Source organism: Bactrocera neohumeralis, chromosome 3 (genome assembly GCF_024586455.1).
Source record: "Bactrocera neohumeralis isolate Rockhampton chromosome 3, APGP_CSIRO_Bneo_wtdbg2-racon-allhic-juicebox.fasta_v2, whole genome shotgun sequence".
In the NCBI taxonomy this organism is placed as follows: domain Eukaryota; kingdom Metazoa; phylum Arthropoda; class Insecta; order Diptera; family Tephritidae; genus Bactrocera; species Bactrocera neohumeralis.
In genome coordinates, this window is record NC_065920.1 from 44,935,078 (window position 1) to 44,958,751 (window position 23,674).

General features: G+C 36.2%; 1 protein-coding gene across 4 annotated transcripts in view; it reads right to left on the reverse strand.

Annotated features, from left to right (window-relative positions):
* LOC126752516 (uncharacterized) overlaps window positions 1-23,674 on the reverse strand; it is a 46,442-nt gene that overhangs the window by 19,052 nt on the left and 3,716 nt on the right. For 2 of the 4 annotated variants that reach the window (XM_050463370.1, XM_050463371.1), the window contains exon 2: window positions 9,727-9,811. The exons of the other annotated variants lie outside the window; for them this stretch is intronic. In XM_050463370.1, the coding sequence (XP_050319327.1) occupies window positions 9,727-9,807 (81 nt within the window). In that variant the 5' untranslated portion in view covers window positions 9,808-9,811. The remainder of the gene's footprint in view (window positions 1-9,726; window positions 9,812-23,674) is intronic. 4 annotated transcript variants of the gene reach the window in all.

A 23,674-nucleotide genomic window follows, 5' to 3' on the forward strand; every position in this document is an offset into this window, starting at 1 on the left:
TTGGGATTAATCCTAACATCATAAAATAAAAAATTAGGTACTTGGATTAAAAATTAAAAAAAAATGTTATTTACAAATTAGAGTAACAAATAAAAAACTCATTTTTCAAATTAAGGGCCACACCAAGATTAAATCAATTAAATATAAATAAGCTAAGAGCTAAACAACATATGATTGTCCACAATTTATTAAAAATAAGCTTTGTTCAAAATAAGATAAGAAATATTCTAAAAGAATCTAAAGAATCTTATTTATTTTAATGTTTGATCATACAAATCAAACATTTGGTCCTACGAGCCGGATAAGTAGCTCGAGCCAAAATTGTAAGACCTGTATGAATAAAATATAGGCAATATATGTAAAAGTCCTATTATATATGTATGTATATAGGCAATATAAAAGCCCTGTTACTTACACAGGCAAATGAATAAGGAAATTGTCCATATTCCCGCATATTTATATGATCACATAAGCCCTTGTAGTACGAAACTAAACGCTGTGTAAATACTGTTTAAAAAAATATTCAGCGGCTGTGAATCGAGGCACGGCAAGGTCAACCAGGCGACCAAAACAATTACCTCCAACGATTTTTTTTAAAGAATAAAAACAGTTTATTTAAAAAAAATAGTTAAAAATATCGAACACTGCGGTCATGTTACAAAAGAAAGGCGATCTACGCGTAGAAGATAAAACATTTGAGAAGAAACTGTAGAAGATATTAGTTTTGAGAAAATAAATCTAGATTATACAGAGAGGAGAGTCGAAGATTATAGAAAGCAAATCGAGAAGCTCAAAATGGAACTCGCATCGAAAGAGATTGAGATAAGAGCAAGGGCAATAAGCCCAACTGATAAAATGATAGACCTCATAGAGCAGGCAATTGAAAAAAGAGCAGAAAAAATTCGATTTTTCATTGCAGTGGCAAAAATAAATCTAAATAATAGAGACGAAACTGAAATTGAAAGATACGAAGAACGTCTGAAGCACTATTGGAGCTACATGGAGAAAAATATCGACGAATTGACAATGAAATACAAGTCGTGTAATAATTTCGAAATAGATGATCTATCTTTTGAAGTCACCGACACTTTGCGAGTATTAAAAAAACAAAAAGGAATCAACTTAAAAAAAAACAGTTGAGAAATTGGAATTAACAAAAATAGAATTACAAAAATTCTCAGGCGAATTCCGAGAATGGCAACCATTTAAAGAGCTCTTCGAGGAGTATGTCGATAATAATAAGGACATTAGTGACTCCAAAAGGATGAGCTATTTAAAATCTTGTCTTCAAGGAGATACTAGACTAATGGTTAGTCAGCTGATAACGGGATCAGGTACAAATTACAACACTGCTTGAGAATTACTGGCACGCAGATATGATAACGCGTGCAAACAGTTTAACGATAATTTTGAGAATTATTACGTTGACGACATATCGAAGGAAGGTAAACTACGTGTAGAAGATATACGTTTCGAAAACCACATATTAGAAGATATACTTTTTGAAAAGCATTGCGTTGAAGACATATTGAAAGAACGCAAGCTGCGCGTAGAAGATATACGTTTTGAGAAGCATTGCGTTGAAGACACAACGGAAGAGCACGACCCAATGGTAGCTGATAATAAGTCAACAACTAAATGCGATCAAAAACCATGCATCCTGGCAGAAACGAAAAAAACTAAAGTGGAGGTTAAAGCAAGCACCTCCCTAATGAACGAAAATAAAATCAATGTAGAAGCAGCTAAATTTTTGGATAATGACTTTAAACAAGGGATTTTATCATCTACAGGAAGAGATGACTTTGAGAGACGTTTTATTCCCGGGAGAGTCATCTCTTCGGAGGAAGTAGGGAGGATGGTTGTCTTGTTACAGATGCAACAATGGATCTTGACCCGCCTGATGAAGCGCCAAATGAAGACATGACAATTAAAGTCGCTGACGATGGAGGTATGACAGCGGAAGATGTAGTATTGAATCCAAAGGCCAAGAAGAAGAAACGGATGGGATGTCTACCAATAAAACACATACAACAATTACCGAAAAACGAAAGCAGTGCAGAGGATAATACTAAAGCGCAAAAAAAAAACGTCACATCAAAGGTATAGCGGGAGAATGTTCAAAATTGAACATGTTCATTGCTTCAAAAAGGCGGAATGTATTAATATACTTATATGTATTTAGATATTTTTATATTCTTTACAAATGTTAAATAAGATAAGAAATATTCTAGCTATTGTAATAAGTTATACAGTCCACATAAATTAGATAAGGCAGAGGCAATACAAAACATACATAAATAAACACATAAAAATATATGCATTTATATGCAACTTATGTACATACATATATGAGGCACGTATGCATTAATATGTAATAGGCATGCAGGGTTCTCATTTACTACTCCGTAGCAGCAAAATTTCTAAAATTATTGCTATGCTATCGCTACCGCTCTCACTTTGTCGGGAGCTGCAGCATAGCCTTAGCATAACAATGTAAAGTATGTGCTCTACTCTGCTCCGAGTTTTGTTAGGTAAAAAACTATAGCTGGAGCGGGAGCAAAAAATTAAATTCTGCGCTATGCTCTGGCGTAGCGGTAGCAAAAAATTGGGAGCGGTAGCACAGCGGAGCAAATGAAAATTTTCATGTGCTACAGCTCCCGAATGTGTTTGTTGTTTTTTTTCTTTCCTTTTTGCTATTTTCTGGCATTTACAAGTATGGTACAAGTTGGTATATAAAAGAAAGTCGTTTATAACTCAAGAACGGCTGAACCGATTTGGCTTAAAATTGGTGGGGAGGTAGTTTAGAAGCAGGGTAAGGACATAGGATACATTTTATCTCTTTGTGCTAAAATTCAATACAGCTCATAAATACAAAAATTATATTTCAAATCATAAGCATTTGTTCAAAATTTATGTAAGAATCATTTGAAAATTTTAGTAATTCAAAAATAGAAAGAAATAAGTAAAAATTTTCATTTCCAAACATGCTTAGTATATGGGTTATACTGATTTTGCTTCTTAACCAGGTAGTTTTTTTTTTTAAGACGAGCCCGTCCGATATATTTAATATCACAACAAAAAATGGCATTGGAATTTTCATCGTCAAGGCACTGCGGATACTTTGCTAGATTATTGGTCAAGGACGCAAATGCATTCATAACAAACCAAACGCGATATCTAACGTAAAGATAAAGCGGAATAATTGGAGTGTTGATAAAAAGGTTTATTATAATTTTAGATATACAGAAATCTTTTCGATTCTTTGCAATATACATTGAAGTATGTATATGCGTACAATTTCAAACTGATTCTTCCTAAAAAATTATAAAATTACTAAATATTGGGAATGGTAGAATAGAACTGCAAATACACAGTGCAATGGATTAACACATTCGCGTAAATTGCGGGAATTCCCGTCATTCATGTTTCCTTCAATAAAACAATTGCGGGAATTCCCGCGCTATATTCCCGCAATTTCTTCCGCACATACATATAAAAATGCCAGAAAATACCTCTGATCTGTAGGAATTTAAAGATAAAAATCAGGATTGTAGTGTATTTTCTATGGAAAATTTTTACATGCCTCGGTCCAGTTCTTAATGTAAATATTTAGGGCTAAAATTTTCAGGGAATTTTTTTTTTGGGGTATTTCCAAGGAAATTTCGTGACGGGACTGAAAAAAATTAATAGTTCAAAAAAAAAAAAAACACTCTAATGTATATAAAAAGGGGGAAAGTATATGTACATAGTTAAAATTAATTTCGAAAATTCATAGTAATTGAGTATTGTAATACATTTGGAATAGATGATGTTTTTGGTAATATAAAATTGGTAAATATTTTACATAATAAAAAAAAATTTATAATTTATTCAATTATTATCTAATTCACTTTATTAATATATTTCTTAAAATATTTGATTTTAGATTTATAAAGGCACTTGACGCAACAAGTGCCAAAATGATTTGCATAACATTGTTTTGTTTGAATTATTCAATTAATTCAAATATTATGCCAGAAAATAGCAAAAAAAAAAAAAAAAAAACAACAAACACATTCGGGAGCTGTAGCACATGAAAATTTTCATTTGCTCTGCTGTGCTACCGCTCCCAATTTTTTGCTACCGCTACGCCAGAGCATAGCGCAGAATTTAATTTTTTGCTCCCGCTCCAGCTATAGTTTTTTACCTAACAAAACTCGGAGCAGAGTAGAGCACATACTTTACATTGTTATGCTAAGGTTATGCTGCGGCTCCCGACAAAGTGAGAGCGGTAGCAAGAGTAAAATGAAATGCTACGAGAGTAGCGTAGTTTTTCAAACGCTGTAGGCATGTACTCAAGAAATATAATAAACATATTTACTTAGGTTTGGGCAATTGATTACAAATGCACATGTGCACTTGAAAACAACCCAAACCATGCAACATAAATTATATGACAACACACACACACACATGTATTGCATTGTATAGTTGAAAACAACACCTTGTGGTGTGCGGTACATATGCATATTTAATTAGATAACTAAGAACTCAAAAATAGTATATAAGGTTTACTAATTTAAAAATAAAATTAGAATGAAAGATTTCTCACTTGAATAAGGTCTTTATTTTCCCCCCACCAGTGGTAAGGAACTAAAGAATCTTATTTATTTTAATCTTTGATCATACAAATCAAACAGTTTGATCTACAAGTCAAACAGCTTTCTTTGTGAAAAAATAACCAAAAAGGTAAAATTCGAAGTAATCAAACGGGGAAAAATTTAAATTCCAAAATTATTATTTTTTGTTTAGTTTTTAGTTATAAGCTTGAGTTTAAAAACTTTTTTATACGGTATTTGGGGCTAAATTTGATATTTTTAAACAATATTTTTGTTTAGTTTTTAATTTTTGAGAATATAATATAAATGTTTTTTTATCGGTTTTTTAGGTTAACTTACTTTTTCTTTTTCTTTTCGATATTTGTCTTCAAAATGGCTTTTTGTTCATTTTTCAATCCGTTATTTGAGATTACATTAAAATTTAAAAACACATTTTTAATCCGATTTTGGGATTTTTTTTTATACATACATACATATACATATGTATGTTCACAAATGAACATGCGCGTTGGTACCAAAGGGCCCCAACACACATACACTTATATGAGTCACGTATGCATTTACTTACATACATACATATATATGCAGTACGCGTGCAGTCAACAAATCAAATATACAACAACACAAACATATTTACTTATGGTAAGATGTATACATATTATCAGCCATTGACCCAAGATAGTATACTACATTTAGGCAATTGATTACAAATGCACATGTGTACTTGAAAACTACCCCATACCATGCAGCATAAACAATATTCTATATACACACAAACATACACATATATTTAGTTATTTAATACCTGGGAGAGACCATATGTGTGTCACCAAATACTAGCAAAATACAAGGTCTGTCGCAAAAGAAACAGGACTGTTAAAAAAAACAACAAAAAATTAATATTTTTTTATTCAAAGTAGTTTTCAAATGAGTGTTTAAGGTCATTTTTCGGAATGCTCTTGAGAATATCGGTCGTCGCCTTTTGGATAGCTGAAATGTCCTGAAACCAGTTTCCTTTCATGGGCAAATGAAGTTTTCCAAATAGGTAAAAATCACAGGGTGCCAGATCAGGTGAGTAGGGTGAGTGATTAATGATTAAAATGGAGTTTTTTGTCAAAAAATCACAAGCGTCGACCGATGACACGGCGCATTATCGTGCAACAGGCGCCAGGACCCTGCCTCACGGTGTTGTGGTCGAGTACGACGAATGCGTGACAAAAGACGCTTCATAACACCAAGGTAAAACACAGCATTAATCGTTTGGCCAGGTGGGACGAACTTTCGGTGTACATTACCCCCGGAATCGTAAAAACAAATCAGCATTGTCTTTATTTTTGACTTCTGAAGACGACCGCTTAAACCACTCATGCACATTACTACGGGATAGGCACTGATCACCATAACCTTTTCTCATCATTTGAAATTTTTCAGTAAACGTTTTCCCCAAGTTTAAAACAAAATTTAATATTTGCTCTTTGCATTTTACGACCGATGACCAAAAGCTGCTGTCACTTTTTGATCGATAACATCGATTGTAGTTATCCAATTGTCTTAAAATTTTTACGAAATGTCAACAAGAGATCAAACTTTTTATTTCATATACCCATCAATAGGTGGCGCCACCAGAAACAGTTATATTTAAAAAGTTCTGTTTCTTTTGCGACAGACCTTGTACCATATGAGCAATGTAGTACTTTGCTGGTAGCAATACTATTGCTCATGTCATTGTGGTATTTCAATAAACACAGCCATAAGATAGTTTGCAAAATTGTATATAAAGGCTTGAAATATAAAAATAAAATCAGAATGAAATAATTCTTACAAATGACTTGTTATTCAATTTTAGTCCTCCACCCCATCATTTGGTCTTACAAACCAAACAAATTAAAATAAATTTGGGATTTTTTTTTTTTATTTTTCAATCCGGCATTTGGAATTAAAAATTTAAAAGTTATTTTAATTAAGATTTTAATTTTATATATCCGGTTTTTGGGATTAAAAATTATTTTTAATTAAATGTTTTAAAAGAATACAAAATAAAAAAAAAGTATTAAAATTTTAAATAAATTATTTTATTAATGCATTATTTGCAAGAATTCATATATACATAAATATGTACATACAAATATTTACCTACATACAAGTAAATACATACATACATAACGAAATAAATCATTGAATTTACAACTACCAAAAATATTATGGTTCATGGGTCATCTAATCAAGTTTGGATCGGTAAGTAACATGGTAATACTGTCATTATTAATGCAATACCTAGCAGCAGGGTTGCTCCATATCCTCCTGATCAATGCTGGCATTGAGTCTAAACCGGGCCCGGAATAATTTTTTTGCTGCGTTTACGCAAAAAGGCTCCACCATAATTCCATTTCGATTAGATGCAATTCATGCAATGGTTGAAGCCTTAAGACTCTTAGGGAGTGGTCCTATGCTGCAGAAACGAAAAACCCTCCGACTTTATTCCTGTGCACAACCGTACCTACATAAACTTTAACAAAGCTAACTGGGTCGTCTTTACGGAATTCACCGAGAACACCATCAACTCACTACCCATTCCTACGGACGTATTCGTTGGCGAACGTCAATTCCGCACGGTGATCGCTGCTGCTGCTCACTTCATGAACTACGACCCAACTTCTCAGCTAATGCAGCGGTCTTAGCAAACTAAAGCGACTCCTTACGCCAGGTCGATCCCTGTGATCCCAGGATTAGGGATTTCAATTTGGAGATTCCACAACTGGTAAATCAACATAAGCGGACGAATTGGGTAGAGCACCTGAAGTCATGCAATCTCTCCACCGTAGTGAATAAGTTTGGAATACTGTCAAATCCCTGTCTAATTCGGGGAGACATGGCGATAATCATGTGGAAATCCAAGTCATGCCTTTTCGGACCCGAAGATACCACCACTGAAACCTTTCCCCTGAAGCCTTTCCCCAGTAGTGAAAACATTTGAGGCCTTGCTATTCCCGACCTTCACACACCACCTGAGCCCAGCCGAACACCAGCACAGATTTCGTAAAGTGTACAGAACCACCACAACACTTAGCGTCATAAACGCCCAGATAGCTCGTGATCTCAACCAGAAATCGGCCTGTGAGGGAACTGTCCTAGTAGCGTCGGATTTATGGAAGACCTTCGACACAGTCAATCGTTCCGTTTTCCTGCTACTGTTTAATCAATATATTTGGAAACTCTCTCAACCACCAGAAGAAGTCTCCAAAACGTTAGGCAATTGAATTGATGGCTAGTGTTCAAAAGTGAACGCCCATCTCCCAGAACTTCCCCGCTTCTTCACTGCTAGGAACCTAAAACACTCCCCTGCTAAATTCATGGTTACCCTATTCACGAACTGGATGAAGGAGTACAGACTGGAACTCAACATTTGGGAAGGTACAAACATGCCAAAATACCTCACTCTGGACAACTTAGGGATGTCTCCCATCGAGCACTTACACAGTGAGGCCCGCATAATACCTGTAGAGGAGCTCCTCTCTAAGGAGTTCCTGCTCGGGTGTTTTCGCAGAAACCATCGTTGCAACCACCTGCTTGAAGAGGAACCGCCTCCGATGATTATCAGGAGAACATTCCTCCAACACATCGTCGATATGCAACCATACACCGTCCAAGTTTCGGACGCGACTAATTTTCGACAGGCATCGAACGCCATTCACAGTGGAACTATTAACACCATCACTGACTCTTTCTCAGTGAATGGCATTTTTGGAGTCCAAACACCACCAGTCGCAGAACAAGAGCTCAAGGTGTGCGTGAAACAAGAGTGACCCTAAGGCAGTTTCGTTCTGGATAATGTAGTAGGTTAAACTCCTACCTATTCAGAATAGACCCCGATATACTCAACTTATGTCTTGCATTCAAAGAGTCCCGGTATTATACTAATCACTTTTTTGCATGCCCCACCAGCCCAATTCACTTAACTTCTTTCTGCCTTTGATCCAAACCCATCGACACTGCCTACTCTACTACTCCCTTCAAGTCACCTCGATGAAAGCTAGGTAATCGCTACCACAACATCACTAAATTTTCAAAGTGAACTAAGTAAGCATAACATCAGTGGCATAGCTACAACTTCGGGCGCCCGGGGCCAAGGATGTTCTGCCGCCCCCCTTTATCTACCTACCTACAAGTTTCAGGAGGTGGTTCAAACAAAAGTGAATTTTTACAAAATACCTTCGATATTAAGTATATAAAATTTAGGAACTAGAAGCCACGCATATTCTGAAGTTCCAAAATTCTCACAATACAGTTTTTGAGGAAATTGATAGTAAATTTACAAGACATCTTATTAAAAGCCATAGAAAAAACCCATTTTCGCCCTATATCTTGTACACTTTTGACACAATTTGCAGGAATTTTTGCCCGAATTGGAGTTTTTAAATACCATTTTGCCGCCCCCAAGACGTTGCGCCCGGGGCGACGGCCCCTTCCCCCCCTAGCTACGCCACTGCATAACATAGCAGTACATACATATGTACATACTATGTTTTAATATCCCAAAGGCTGGAAAAGAACAAAAATTAAAACCAAACCCAGTTTAACTTCAAGCATAAGTTGTTCAGATGGAATTATGAATAAACAAGTAAGGAAGGGTTAAGTTCGGGTGCAACCGAACATTTTATACTCTTGCAACTTGCAAGAACAGAATCAAAGCCAGGGAAATACCTTAAGATGAAAAACGTCATCCAGAGACTAGAATCTAAAAATACACTAGCAGACCCGACCGACGTTGTCCTGTACACACGTCGTTAATTCGAAAATTTCAAAAATTTTTTAATAAGCTGTAACAATCTGGACCGTTTTGATGAAAATTATTATTAAAAAGTTATTTTAATATATACATGTACACTTATCAAAATTTGACCAATCGGTAGCGTGTGAGTATATACTGTATGTCTAAGTAGGCATATACTCTATGAGCGAAGAGAAATGTAGAGCTGTGTTAACTAAAAAGATGCATCTATTGCCACACTTCACGGATGAAATTCGTAGATTGCATAATAGTAGCCACTGTCTATGATTAAAGACACGGATAATAGCAGTATCGTAAATAAAAACTTTAACTTAATTTAGGTAAGGGCAAAAATCTTACACTTAATCGGCGATTATAGACCCATTGCGCGTTATGAGTACGTCGACCAATATTTGTTGCTCTTTTACGAAGGCGTGGCATTTTTCTGTAGAAAAAAAAAAATACTCTTATACAATATGCAACGAATATGAATATTGAAAATGAAATTTTAACTAATTAAAGAAAACGACTTATTGTAACAAATTTTAGATAAATAACCTGCAACATTCAATAATAAAAGCTAGGGAAGTCCTTTAAAGTGTAAAACCAATCATATAGATCTCTTATTTTCATTGGGATTATTCACATATTGGCCGATATACTTGTATGCGGTACAAAGTCTACCCAAAGTTCGAAAATTTTTATATTAGGTACATACATGGGAGCTAATACTTCATGGTCCGATTCAACTCATTTTTGACATACAGACATACCTATATAAGAGAAGGATTATCTTTTAATTTCAGTTATATATATCACACATTGACCGACATTTTCGATCAAAAGTCAACTATAGGTACCGGGGTCTAAATATTCGATACTTAGGGGCTTGAACAGGTTTTATTGGATTTCAACAATTTTTTGTCATAAAGTGGCACAATCTAAATACAATATGCGTTCAAAGTTTTATCCCGTTATATTGACTCATTCTAGATTTGTGTATTGGAAACTGAACGAATCAAATGGAATTTAAAATTGTGCTATATGGGAAGTAGGCGTGGTTGTAGTCTGAATCCGCCCATTTTCACACTGTGACACAAAAATGTAAAGAAATGCCACCCACTAAATTTTGTCGAAATCGATCGGTCGAGACCCTAGATATGGGATTTCACCAAAAAGCGGCCGGTGCCACACCCATCGTTCAATTTTAACACCGGCTTCCGGAAAACTCTCTCATACCATCTCTGAGGTAAAATTTAAATGTCTCTGGCGTATTTAGTTATTGATTTATCGCGCTTTTAGTAGGTTTTAACAGAACCGTTATATGGGGAGTGAGCGGGGTTATAATCCGATTTTATCAATTTTCACACTGCCGGTAGGAGTTTATAAGATTTATACCCTTGCTACTGCGATCCCCTATACCAAATTACAGTTTATATTTTAATTTAGTGCTTAGTTATGGCACTTTATGTGTTTTCGGTTAATGGCGATTTGTGGGCGTGATAGCGGTTATTTTAATTTTTTTTTTTCTACCGTTAGGTGAACATAACCATAATACTCTGTAGCAACTGGTTGAAAGAGTATAAAAATGTGTGATTGATTTTAGTGAAAACGAGAGAACCGATTTTACTAATAACAATGTATCTTTGTGCTTAAAATGGATAAAATTGGATGAAAACTTTCTCTAACCCTCGTATAACTAATATCATGATTTTCGAACATCCGGCTGACTTTACTCTAAATGTATTGGTGATGGTAACATAAGTGTACCTTAACTCAGGGAGCACATTATTTGTATGTGTATTACAAAATTTGATAAAATTAGGTCAATACATCCCTTAGGTCACATATACCTAATATAAAAGTATAGTCAAAAGATATATTTTCGAGCTGCACCGAGATGTGTCCTTTATTAATACTCTTAAGACGAACTTGTTACATGGATCTTACATTTATACTAACTAGTATGTGTACTTATTACTAGTTGCTAGTTTGTTTACATTCAATATATTGTTTGTTCAAGTCTGTTTACATAAAATATAGTGTTTGCTTAGATAGTATTTCCTTTGTTCTAATATAAGGTTGTTTTGATATTTTTTGTTTACTAAAATTCAAGGTTGTTTTGATATTTGTTTGTTTAGGATATTTTGATAAGATAATATTATAAGAAATACGTTCCTAACTCTCCCCTCAAAATGAAAAGCCCTCATTTCAAAACATCTAGGCTTGATTATTATTTATTTTGTTTAATTATTTTTTATGCTTATAATTATATTTTTTAATTATCGTTTATTTATTTAATTATTTTGTTTTCGCTGATATTATCATTATTAATTAATTTTTACATTATTTTTCATGTTTTCTTTTCTCTTATGATTTTTACGCATTTTTGATATAAAGGCATATTGCTAGCAGATAAGGATGATCCCTGAGTTTCATTAATATACCTTACATAATGACCGATATACATATATATTATATCGTATCAACCAGAACTTAGCCGCTCTATTAAGCGGACATCTCCATTAACCATACAAATTATTGATGTTTATTAAGTACAATCTATTAAGGGGGTATTCTGGTATAGAAGCATGAATTTCAGGTAATTTTTAAAGTGTCGTAAAAAAAGGCAATTAATATTTTTACTATATGTGGAGATCTGGCAGCGCGAGAGATCTGGCAGCGCCTGGAGATTCGGAGAGGAATAGAAATGGCGCGGTTGGAGAGGTCTGTTTTGGGTCGGTTAAGTAAAAGGTGCTACGAAACTGAAGTCTGATGAAATAAAGTCTAAATCAAAATAAATACTGTATTTGTCTTATTACTGGTGGTAAAGGTGAGTTGTTACACTATCCATTTTTTTATTAGTTATTTGTTAATTTTAGAAGAGTACAGAGAAAAATTAAAAACTAAAAAAAAAGTAAAACATTTCAAAAATTATGAGCTGACGAAGTGGGGGGTCTCTAAAAATTTCCACGTCACCATACCCATGATTTCAACCCTCCTAGTTATCTGAAACCAAAAAACAAAAAAAGACTATTAATCTAGAATAATGTCGGAATGGCCGGAACTACGGAAAAGTGGGAAAAAATTTTTCACAAAATGGCGACTGCCTGAAAAAAAGTTTTTTTGGACCACTTTTTCTGACTATTTCGAATTTTTTAAAAATAATAAAAATAAAAATTTGGGGATGGGGCTAGTTCCAACCATAGACAAGCCTATAAAGAAGACTCTATAAAAATTTCAAGTAAATCGGTTCCGTAGAACCTGAGAAATCGTGGGTATCGTTCCGAAAGTCAGTTCTGAGCAAAACGCGTTTAAAGTTTAGGAGACAATTCTTGTGAACATGGATACCACGTCACAAAATCGGCTGTATCTCCGGAAATAAGTCGAATTTTGAAAAATCCTTCCAAGGTCATATTTTTGAAAGTCTAAACTTTCAAGATATGCAAATAAAAATCGATTTTTTCAAAATCCTAGACAAGAATACCCTCTTAAGCGGACAACTCTATTAACAGAATTGGACAGAAAGGCTGACAACCAGGCACTGAGAAAGCAATCTTAAATTAGTTAGATCTAGAATGATTGTAATAACTTTTGGCATCACACGTAATATACTTGAGAACATGGTATTACGTAGTCTCATAAAGATAGCTGACACACTAGCCGACACATCCGACTAACTGCCTGTTAGAGTACGAAAATCATAGCAAGAAGTGTAAATTCTTATATTAGCTATATGGAAAATATTTGCCCGATTTTATCCAATTTAGACGCAATGATACACTGTTAATAGGAAAAGAAGTTCTCTGAGGGGAAGTATTTATTTATTTTTATTTTATTTTTCTAACTCGGCGACGAATTCGACAGAAAAATGAAGAAATTATATATTGACTCTGGGAAAGCGGTTGTTAACGTGTAAACGTATATGCGATGTGGAAGGTATGATGTGTATGATGATGTGGTACATGATGACGAGGTGGTGTATATGATGTGTGTGGTGTATCAGTGTTATACTGTTATATTGCGAGGGGGGTCAAAAGCTAATTTAGACACTTCTAACGCCTTTATTCAGTGCTTAATCGCACTTTAAGTGGATTTCGACATAACATAACAATAAAATCTAAGGGACGGTGTGGTACCGGACCTTGTTCCCTTTGTAAAAAATTTTAAAACTACGGATGCCCTTTCCTAATGCGGTTCCTTTTATGAATACGAGTATGTATATTAATTAGCAGCATCCATTCAATGGAACATCAACATTAACCGTTATAGAAGTTTCTTAATTCTAGTATGGTTATCGTTTAGTTTCATCCATTTTCACATTGTCTGAGGAAGTGCCGAAAATATTTGTTCTGAATAAATAGCATAGGTATTTTATCTTAGTCTTTATTCCAATACCATCTACGAATGGGCAAATAGAGGCACCATAGTCATCAGTTCTAGAAAACTTTCTTCAAGAGGTATAAGTGTTTCTTCCCTCATTCAGAGGCTCACACCTTCAACCTGTTGACAAGGTGAAATATCTAGGGTTTACCCTTGATAGCAAGCTTTCATGGAGGCCAAATAATTAGGAGAGTAAGGAAGGCATCGGATCACTGCATCGCGAAGGCTATTCATAGCGGCTTTTTCTCTGCTTTCGTATACCGGCGAAGGATATGTGGAAGGGAAGGAGGAGTCGCAGGAGAATAAGCTTTTTCATGGATTTTCTGTAAAGATTTCTCAGTCAATCTTCGCTTAGGTTACCGGACCAATGCAGAGTTTTTCAGGCAAAAGTGCCTACTTTTAAGATATCAGTGGACTTTTTGCTACAAAGTGGAGACTGGTCGACGACCCTGTGCGTCTGTAAGTTCTAGAAGGGAACACAGGACATTTTCTAAGCTACTTGCCCTTAGCAAACTTATCCACAATCGTGGGGCTCTTACTGGACATTGTTATGGGCATTCATGCGGTAAGGCTAAAATCGTTTCGGACGCTAGTTGTCAAAGTTGTATTAAGGAGGGTGAGATCGAAACATTCAGGCATTTTCTCTCTAGTGTATTACATAGACGTTTTAGCTACCACTGTTCGACCGCCATTCTAAGGTGCCCAAGTGAGATCCCTGTTAAAATCGACATCTTAACCTAACCTAAATGCTTTTAAGAACAATAACCTGATAGCCATTAAAGATTTCCCCAAAAGAACGCAAACGTTCCTATACAAGGATTTCAAAGGATTCAATTCAATTTATACTTCTAAAAATGTACCCCATTATTTTGCCCATAACAATATTATTTGGTTTATTTCGTAAAACGATTTGCACGATTACCGCTTTATACTGTGGGTCGTTATACAGGTAATAACATTTTTGATTTGAAGGATCAAACGGTCAAACTTAAAACAGATTCTTTAGATTCTTACCACTGGTGGGGGAAAAGTAAAGATCGTCTAAGAGTAAACAAACCTTTATATACTATTTTTCAAAATATCTTAAATAACTAAATATATATGTATGTGTGTATGTTTATATGTACATATGTATGTATGTTGCCTATTGTTTTAACATAACAATAACATTTTGTGTGACCTTGGGTTTGTTTTCATATGCGTACATTTACAAATAGTTGGTTATCATATGCAAAGATCTTATCCTTAGTAATTATGTTTGTGCATTGCATTTTATGTTTATACATATGTATATGTATGTATATTCAATATATTTGAACATAGATATTTAATATTAGTGGACTGTATGTTTTTATATATTTAGAATTACATATTTCTTATCTTATCTTATTCAATATGTAAAATATAAAAAGGTCTAAGTACATATATTGTTGTAGTCCTCCCTTTGGTAGCAACGAACATGTTCAATTTTGAACAAATATCTTCAGCAGTTTGTTTCATAACTGCTAAATATTACCAGCTAGCAAAATTTCTGTTGGAAAAGCGTTTCTTAACCCGAAAAACCAGCAGAAAAGAGCAAAAGAGCACAAGTTGAGAGCGTAAAAGTCTGAGAGAGCTGCTAGCTTCTACTAGTGAAATTTCTACTGCCATATATAGAAATAGCTGTTAACGCATATGTGAAGACAATCTAGATTTGAAGAACTTTCTTTGATTTTTTTTTATATTCATTGTTTTGAATAGTGATATTTGATAGATCTTTTCTAACTAGTTCCTACTGATTTTCCGTTTCTTTACTTTTTCATTATTTCGCTCTTTCGTCATTATTCTTCTTCCTGATAGCAAGCAGTTACTAGCAGTTAAGACACAAAGCTACTACCCCCACCATTTTTACAATTTTACAGTTGGTTGGAGCTCAGTATTGGCCAAACACAAGCCGTTTCTTCTGAGCCAATATTGAACTTTGGTTCGTAAGTAAAAATTGTTTAGGGGTGTTGCGGAATCAAAGACAGAATTGCTTAGCTGACAGAATTGCAAACCAATTGTGATTATCAATCGTGTCATAGAATCTGATTGGATTTTCGTCTTTTCGAACATACGCAAAACCAATATTCGAACCAGCTGTTTACTAATGTGACAAAACTTGCAAATGAATACATTTGGAGGCAATCATATTAAAGTTTTTAATGAGTTCCGAATTAAAGAAAGATTTTAAGAGATAAAATTTATAGATGGAATTTATAGATGGGAATTCGAAATATTGTCGAAGTTAGAAGGGAAATAGTGACCAAGCGATATATGAGCGCTAGGGCAGAAAGCGAAAACTTTGACTCGGTTTTTCATTTTTACGATTTTTCTTAATTGGCGGGCAGGATTGAAAAAAACTAAACGAATGGAATTGGAGCAAAGTTTATTATCTTTGGCATTAAATTATCTTCTATTTAAACTAAAAAAAATTAGGAAAGTTTAAATATATGTTTAAGCAACATAAAGTAACATTTTTTTGGTCAAAAACCAATTTTTGAAAAAATTTAGAATTTTATTTTTTGAAGTTTTCCTAGTTTAACTTGAACATAAGTTATACACAAATATGAATCTCTTAAAATTTTTTGTTTCCGACAGAAATTGTGACCTGCATACTTTCCGCCGTCCGACAAATGCACACACGAGATGCATCGGGCAATCGCTTCCCTAAGGCAGAATATCAAAGAATTCGTATCCAAAAAATTGTCGGGTGATGTTTTAATATATAACTATAAACCCTAGAAATTTCGCTTTAATCAATTATTTCTTTTTCAAAAAAAAACATCAAGCCTCTAAAGCGGCTCCCCCCTTAAATATCCGCATTTTTGTACAAAACTCAATAATTAAGACATTTCGTACTTTATTCTTATGTTTTCTCCTATAGAAATAAAGATAAATCAATTCGTAACAATAAAATAGCTCGATTTCTTAACTTACATTTCAAATCTGTGTGCGACTATCTTTTGCTTTGTTTCTGACAGCAAAACCGATAAAATTGGTTTCTGTGACACCCAAAACCGATACAAATTCTGTTTCGAATATCAAACCAATAATGTCTGAATTCATGACACCTACTGCTTTTTTTGATCGGTTTCAATTCTGATTCCGACAACTATCAGATTCCACAACACCTCTGGTTGTCTTCAAAATATTTAATATCTACTTCCCTTGCGAAAGCAATCTCCTAAAACTACATTCCAATGTGGTACAGTGAATACGATTAGGAAGAGGTATCTGTGGTTTTAACTTTTTCAAAAAGTGGATGCTATCTCGCCTTTTAATAGGCTAAATGTACAAATCTGCCAAACCACTAAGACTATGCGAATTACATTTTCAGCATACCCTCCGACATTGTGAAAATTGGTGAAATCGAATTGTAACCTCTCCACTGCCCACATAACCGAAACAGCAGCTTCGGATGAAAGACACGTCTTTTGATGACGACCAACGCAAACGCATTAAAGATTACAATTTAAAGGAATGTATTCGTAAAAGTAAAGGCTGACATCACTGCCGTCCAAGAAGTGCGATGGATGGAACAAGGACTAAAACGAGTAGATCCTTATGACATTTACTATAGTGGCCATATAAAGGAGCACAAATTCGGTGTGGGATTCGTGGTGGGAGAGAGATTCCGTCGCCGAGTCCTGGCATTCACCCCGGTGGAGGAACATTTAACCACAATCCGAATCAAAGTATTCGTACATTTGCGCCCACGCCTCTCGGAAGAGAAGGACGATGTGACCAAAGATGTTTTCTATGAGCGCAAAGATGTCAAAATCGTGCTTGGCGACTTTACCGCCAGGGTGGACAAAGAAGGTATCTTTGGTACAAGTCAGTAAATCCAGCCTCCATGATGTAACATCCCAAATGGGTTGAGGTGATCGACTTCGACCTGGCCCGAAATATGGTTATATGTAGTACTAGATTCATCAAGCTATCTGGCTGTCTCCGTATGAAAAATCACCAACCAAACCACCTGATGTTGTGATAGACGGAAAACAAGTCTCTAATGTTTTAGACGTGCGTACGCTCCGAGGTCCTAACATTGGCTCGTACTATCTTGTTGCAGTCAAGATACGCACAAGCCTCTGTGCAGCAAAAGACGATCGTCAACAAATACAAAGGAGGTTCGACGCCGAGAAGCTACAATCACTATAGACAGCCGAACGATTTTCTGCTCGACTTGCACTACCGCTCTCTGAGAGCACTCACCAGCAACTCGGTGTAAGGGAACTCATGTTCCTAACGTACAGCTCGTTACTGGTACTGTAAACGAAACCATTGCAAGAATATGGTTGGACGAAAGCATGCCCGACGATTGGAATTTAGGTGTGCTCTGTCCAATCCATAATAAGGGAGACCCCACAATCTGCGCCAACTACGGTGGGTAAGCCTCCTCAACATCGCATATATGGCTTTATTGAGCGTATTGTGTGAAAGATTAAAGTCCAACAGAAGGTGGGACCTGATAGGACATTATCAGTGTGGCTATAGGCCTGGAAAATCAACAACTGACCAAATACCATGCGCCAAATTTTGGAAAAGACCCGTGAAAAGAGGATCGACACACACCACCTTTCCGTCAATTTCAAAGCTGTTTTTGACAAAAGGCATGGAAAGGAGCTGGCTTTCTGCTGCTATGTTTGAATTTGGTATTCCTGCATAACTATTACGGCCGTGTAAACTGACGTCTAGCAATACCAAAAGCTGCGTCAGGATCAGAAAGGACCTCTCCGATCCGTTCGATACGAATTTTCAGACAAGACGACTTCCTATCATTCGACTTCTTCAATCTACCGCTGTCGAAAATAATTCGAGCTGCAAAGCTAAATCGAGAAGGCACAATGTTTTATAAGAGTGTATAGCTGCTGGCGTACGCCGTTGATATTGATGTCATTGGCCTCAACATCCGCGCCGTTAGTTCTGCTTTATCCAGACTAGATAAAGAATCGAGGCAAATGAGTCTGGTAGTGAACGAGGGCAAAACGAAATATCCCCTGTCATCAAACACTCGTCGAACACGCGACTGGGCTCCCACGTCACTGTTGACAGTCATAACTGCGCAGTCATTGATAATTTCGTCTATCTTGAAACCAGTATTAACACCAACAACAATGTTAGCCGCGGCAATCGAGAAGTAAAGTGCTCTCTCGACTAACAAAGACCAAACTCTATAAATCACTCATTATTCCCGTCCTTCTTAATAATGCAGTGGCATGAACGATGACAGCGTTACGATTTTTCGAGATAAAGGTTCTGCGGAAGATGTATCGTCCGATGAGTTGTAGTGAGTGAGATATACGAAGGCATTGACATAGTTCAACGAAGAGACAGTGGCTACGCTGGTTAGATCACGTGGTCCGAAGGGACGAAAACACTCCAGCTGTGAAAGTGTTCGACGCAGTACCCACCGGGGGAAGCAGAGGAAGAGGAAGACCTCCATCCCGTTAGAAAGAACATATTATTCATATTTCGAAAGCTTAGTAATAGTACGGAACCCGTTGCTTGTATGAAATGTATTTTTTATGTCGAGGTCAATTCTGGATAAGTAAGAGTTTAATCTGCTATAATATCGAGAACGAAAATGCGCAAAAGCCACTTTAGATTCTCTGGGCAACTAAAGCCCTTCCTGTGATAAGATTTAACGTTAAGTATGCCATTCACTGAAGGAAGTTCGTGAAAGTGTTCATAAGAATAGCTTTACTGTGAATAGCGGACAGTGTGAAGTTAGTAGCGTCCATAATCTGGTCGGCGTACTTTCCAATATCGTCGATGTAGTCTAGGAAAGATCTCTCGCTGTTCCAAGGTGTCGGATGCGCATCGAGCCAACAACTGCAGGGATGGTTTTAGCGAAAACTAGCAGAAACTGCTTGGAGTGAAGTTCGTTGTGTTCCTTAACCGGAAGCATAAGGGCTTCGCTATGTATCTCGTCGACCGGAGACATTAAGAAGCATCCTGTTATAGTCCGGAGTGCAGTGTTCTGATATGTCTGCAGCAGAGAACTGCAAAGAGTAATAAATTTTTGTTTATACTTAAGTACTGATCCGTTACTCTGTATGATTCTGCCAGTTCAGTTCATATACACGAAGCGAACTGTTTTCTTCAAATCAGCGATAGAGAACAACTTTGTATCACAAGCGATCGGCTTATACCTGATTTGTTTATGAACGTTCGTATCAGCAGAAAATACCCAAAGTGATGCAAACTCATGCTTCAATGATTGAAATGATCGTCAGCGTTCGGTTTGTATATCATCCCCTAAACACTGATTTTCTCTAGTGCACTTCTGTTCTATTTCAACTACATATGTTTGTATACACATGTATGTATGTATATATATATGTTATATGTAAAATGGAAATTCCATCGAGTACATACATACATACAACAAATGTATGTATATATGTATGTATATATGTATGTACATATGTACGTATTCGATGCAATTTCCATTGTTTACGCTTCGAAAATTTGTAACACGCGCACATTTTCAAAGCTGATACATTTTTTGCCACAAATCAGTGACACGATACGATTGCAACCGAAGCCAGCCATACGTTTACACGATCGTGATTGCCGAAGAACAGATTGTTCGTGTTGCATCAGGTCAGTTGACGCTGGCAGATACACGAATTGATTAACTATGTTGTCTATGCTGAACTGAATTGATTTGATTGTGTTTTTGGCACCACTGTTTGTCCTGATTTTATTATACTCGTTGCAGCTCTCTGGTCTGCAGCTTCTTCTTCTGGGTTTCACAGCATTCAAGCGATCAAATCGGTGCGGCGTAGTTTAGGACCACCCAGCAGATCGCATTGTATGTTGCCTAGAACGTTTTTTGTCTTTTCCCACTGTGACTTGAGGATTTTGTTACTGCTCTGTACGTATACTTTGACAGTAATCGCGGTCGTATGAACAGTGAAGGAGTAAAGGCTGTCAAATGTTACAATTAAAATTTTAGGATTATTAACAGTCCGAATTGTAACATCATCGACATTAATGTTAAGGTCTACTCTATCGTTCAGTTTATGAATGTGGTCGCTGTTTATTTAGTAGAAGAGAATGTCAGGCTCCTTGCAGAGAAGAAGCGGGAAATGTCGGAGACCGCATGCCATCGATTCCATTACCTGTCGTCATATGGTGCAGTCATAATCGTACGAGGTGATAGAAATTCCCTCTTGTGGTTGAAGGAGTTTCGAAATGTAGAAATTAATCAGTAAAGCGGAAAGGGCACCGCATACCGCACCGCATTGCGTAATCGCCTACTTAATTCTTCTCAATTACATAGGAGTTTATACCACGAAACAGTAAGGATGATTGCCGACCGCTCAGGTGGTTCAGAATACCTCTCTTCACCTTACTACTGGGGAGAGAATTGTTATCGTGCGATAAGACTTCCATTTGATGGCGAGTTTCACAGGTTTCAGTAGTGGGACCACTCTGCGGACTTTCCAAACATCCGGTATTTGAAGAATGGTGAGCGGTGAGATTGAGGCCCTTGATTAGGAACTTACTCCCGTCGAGCCTAGATGATTTAGCATCACCAAGTTTATTCCATCTGGGCCAATGGATTTGGAAGATTTAGCCTGTTATAAACACACCGAACCTCGTCGTCGGTAAAAGAAAGTGGTACGCAGTCTCTTGGCTTTTTGTGCAACCCTCGGGAGACAAATCGTATGGCTTTGTCTATCCAAGGGTGAAATGTTAACTGCCGAATAAAATAGCTCGCGCACTTCGGGTTCAAGGAGACAAGGTCATCGAATTGAATATCAACTTAGTCATCATAACTGCTCGGATTGGACAAAGCCAGAGTCGAAAGCTTACTCACGCCGTTAGGGAGGTTACAAGTCTTCAGGTGCTCTATCCATTCTGTTAGCTTGTGTTGATTTACGTTCGCCAACGATTACGTACATATATAGGAATAGGTAGTGCGGTGAAGGTTCTCTCGGTTAATTCTGTGAAGTCATCCCAATTAGCTTTATTAAAGTTAACAAACCGCGCACAGAAATAAAGTCGAGAGATTTCTCGTTCGAGATAATTATGGGCAGATGGTATGATGCGAGGATTAACATAGATCGCCGGGTTATGCTATTTATCAGACAAACCCTAATAATATTTATATCAGGCGAGCTATTACAAGTACCCCTAATTCTGGTGAGCGCTTCGTCATTCAATGTCTATCTGTTCCGTATCTCCATCTCCTAAGATCGTCTGACAGGAGTGAATACCAAAGCCGTGAAAGGTTTACACCACGAAGTAACACATGTAACATGGGGTATGCATATATTAAATATTTCGAGCTCAACATCGCCTAACCGGTTTCTATAGCCTGATATTCAAGGGTTGTATCCCTGCGATCTAGGAGCGTATACAACTGGTGCTTAATGTGGTAGAGCAAATGGAGCCTTAAATTGGTTGATGAATGTTTCACAGTTGGTAAAAGGTATATATGTAAATAAAAATGATAAATAAAAATATTTATCTCACAGTGTAACAATTTTTGAAACAACATAGACCAGTATTTGGTTTTGGGCGTTAAAAAAAAGAGTACTTAATAGCCGTTCCCACGACAGACAGAACTACGTAATCGGAGCGGACCCGGAATTTGATGGATGTATAAAAACTTTTCTGGCAAGGGCATGTGTGCATTTAAAAAGTTTTCATAAACATAATGTGGTTTACCGCTAAATATGAATGAAATTGGTCTAAACCATTGTCAAAGCCCCCTATCTCTAAGCTTTTTATCTTTAATATGACTTCCGCAACATTAATGGAAAAGTATTTTCCCGTTTTTTTTTTCATTGAGAGAGTATTAAATATTCGGTTACACCCGAACTTAGCCCTTCTTCACTTAGTTTTCTAATAAAGTCTTGTGTACGTAGTACCACCTCATAGTGACATAAAACAATAGTTCAAACCGAACTGCCAAAAATATATAAAGGTTAACTATGTACATAATAAAAACAAGTGTCTGTGGGAAAAAATGTTAATTTCTTACTCGGCAGCTTCGACCTCCATTTTGCATTGAAATATTCATCACTTTGATACCTACCGGTTTTATTGTTGGCGGTTACACTTAAACTTTGGAGGTTTTATTGTAAACACGCATAACAGGTTGATGTATCACACTTCTGATTTTTTTTACACTTATAATAAGTATGTGGGATATATGGTACATATGTATATATGTGCAAATGAAATATATAAATCCTACGTCATAGTAATAGAATTAAAACAGTGCGAATGATATTATGACATGCAACAATAACCAAATAAGAAAAGTTTGATAAGCACTTATTTTAAAATACTAAGGAGAGTTTTCATCATAATTGTCACTAATAACATCTCTTGAGTATATACATATAATATTGTAATCAAACTGTATCGATATAATTGTTTGTCAAAAAAGTCTTGCGGAATTTTCGCTAGTTGGCGCTGAAAGCGCGTAGTTTTAATTTTATTCGTCACACCGTGTCATACTATACCTTTTTGGAAAGCTCATTTCACGCGCTACACGTGTTTGATTGATTGTCGTTTCTCTTAAGTCGTTCGTGAGTTATAAGGTCGCAAACATGGAGCAAAATAAAGAGAAAATACGGCATATTTTACAGTACTACTACGATAAAGGCAAAAATGCATCTCAAGCCGCCAATGAAATTTGTGCAGTTTATGGACCCGATACAGTTTCCATTTCCACCGCAGAACGATGGTTTCAACGTTTTCGTTCTGGTGTAGAGGTGGTCGAAGATGCGCCACGCTCCGGAAGGCCTGTCGTCGAAAATTGCGGTAAAATCGCTGAATTGGTCGAAAGAGACCGGCATAGTAGCAGCCGTAGCATCGGTCAAGAGCTGGGCATGAGTCATCAAAAATTCATTTCAATTTCAATAAAAATTCAATAAAA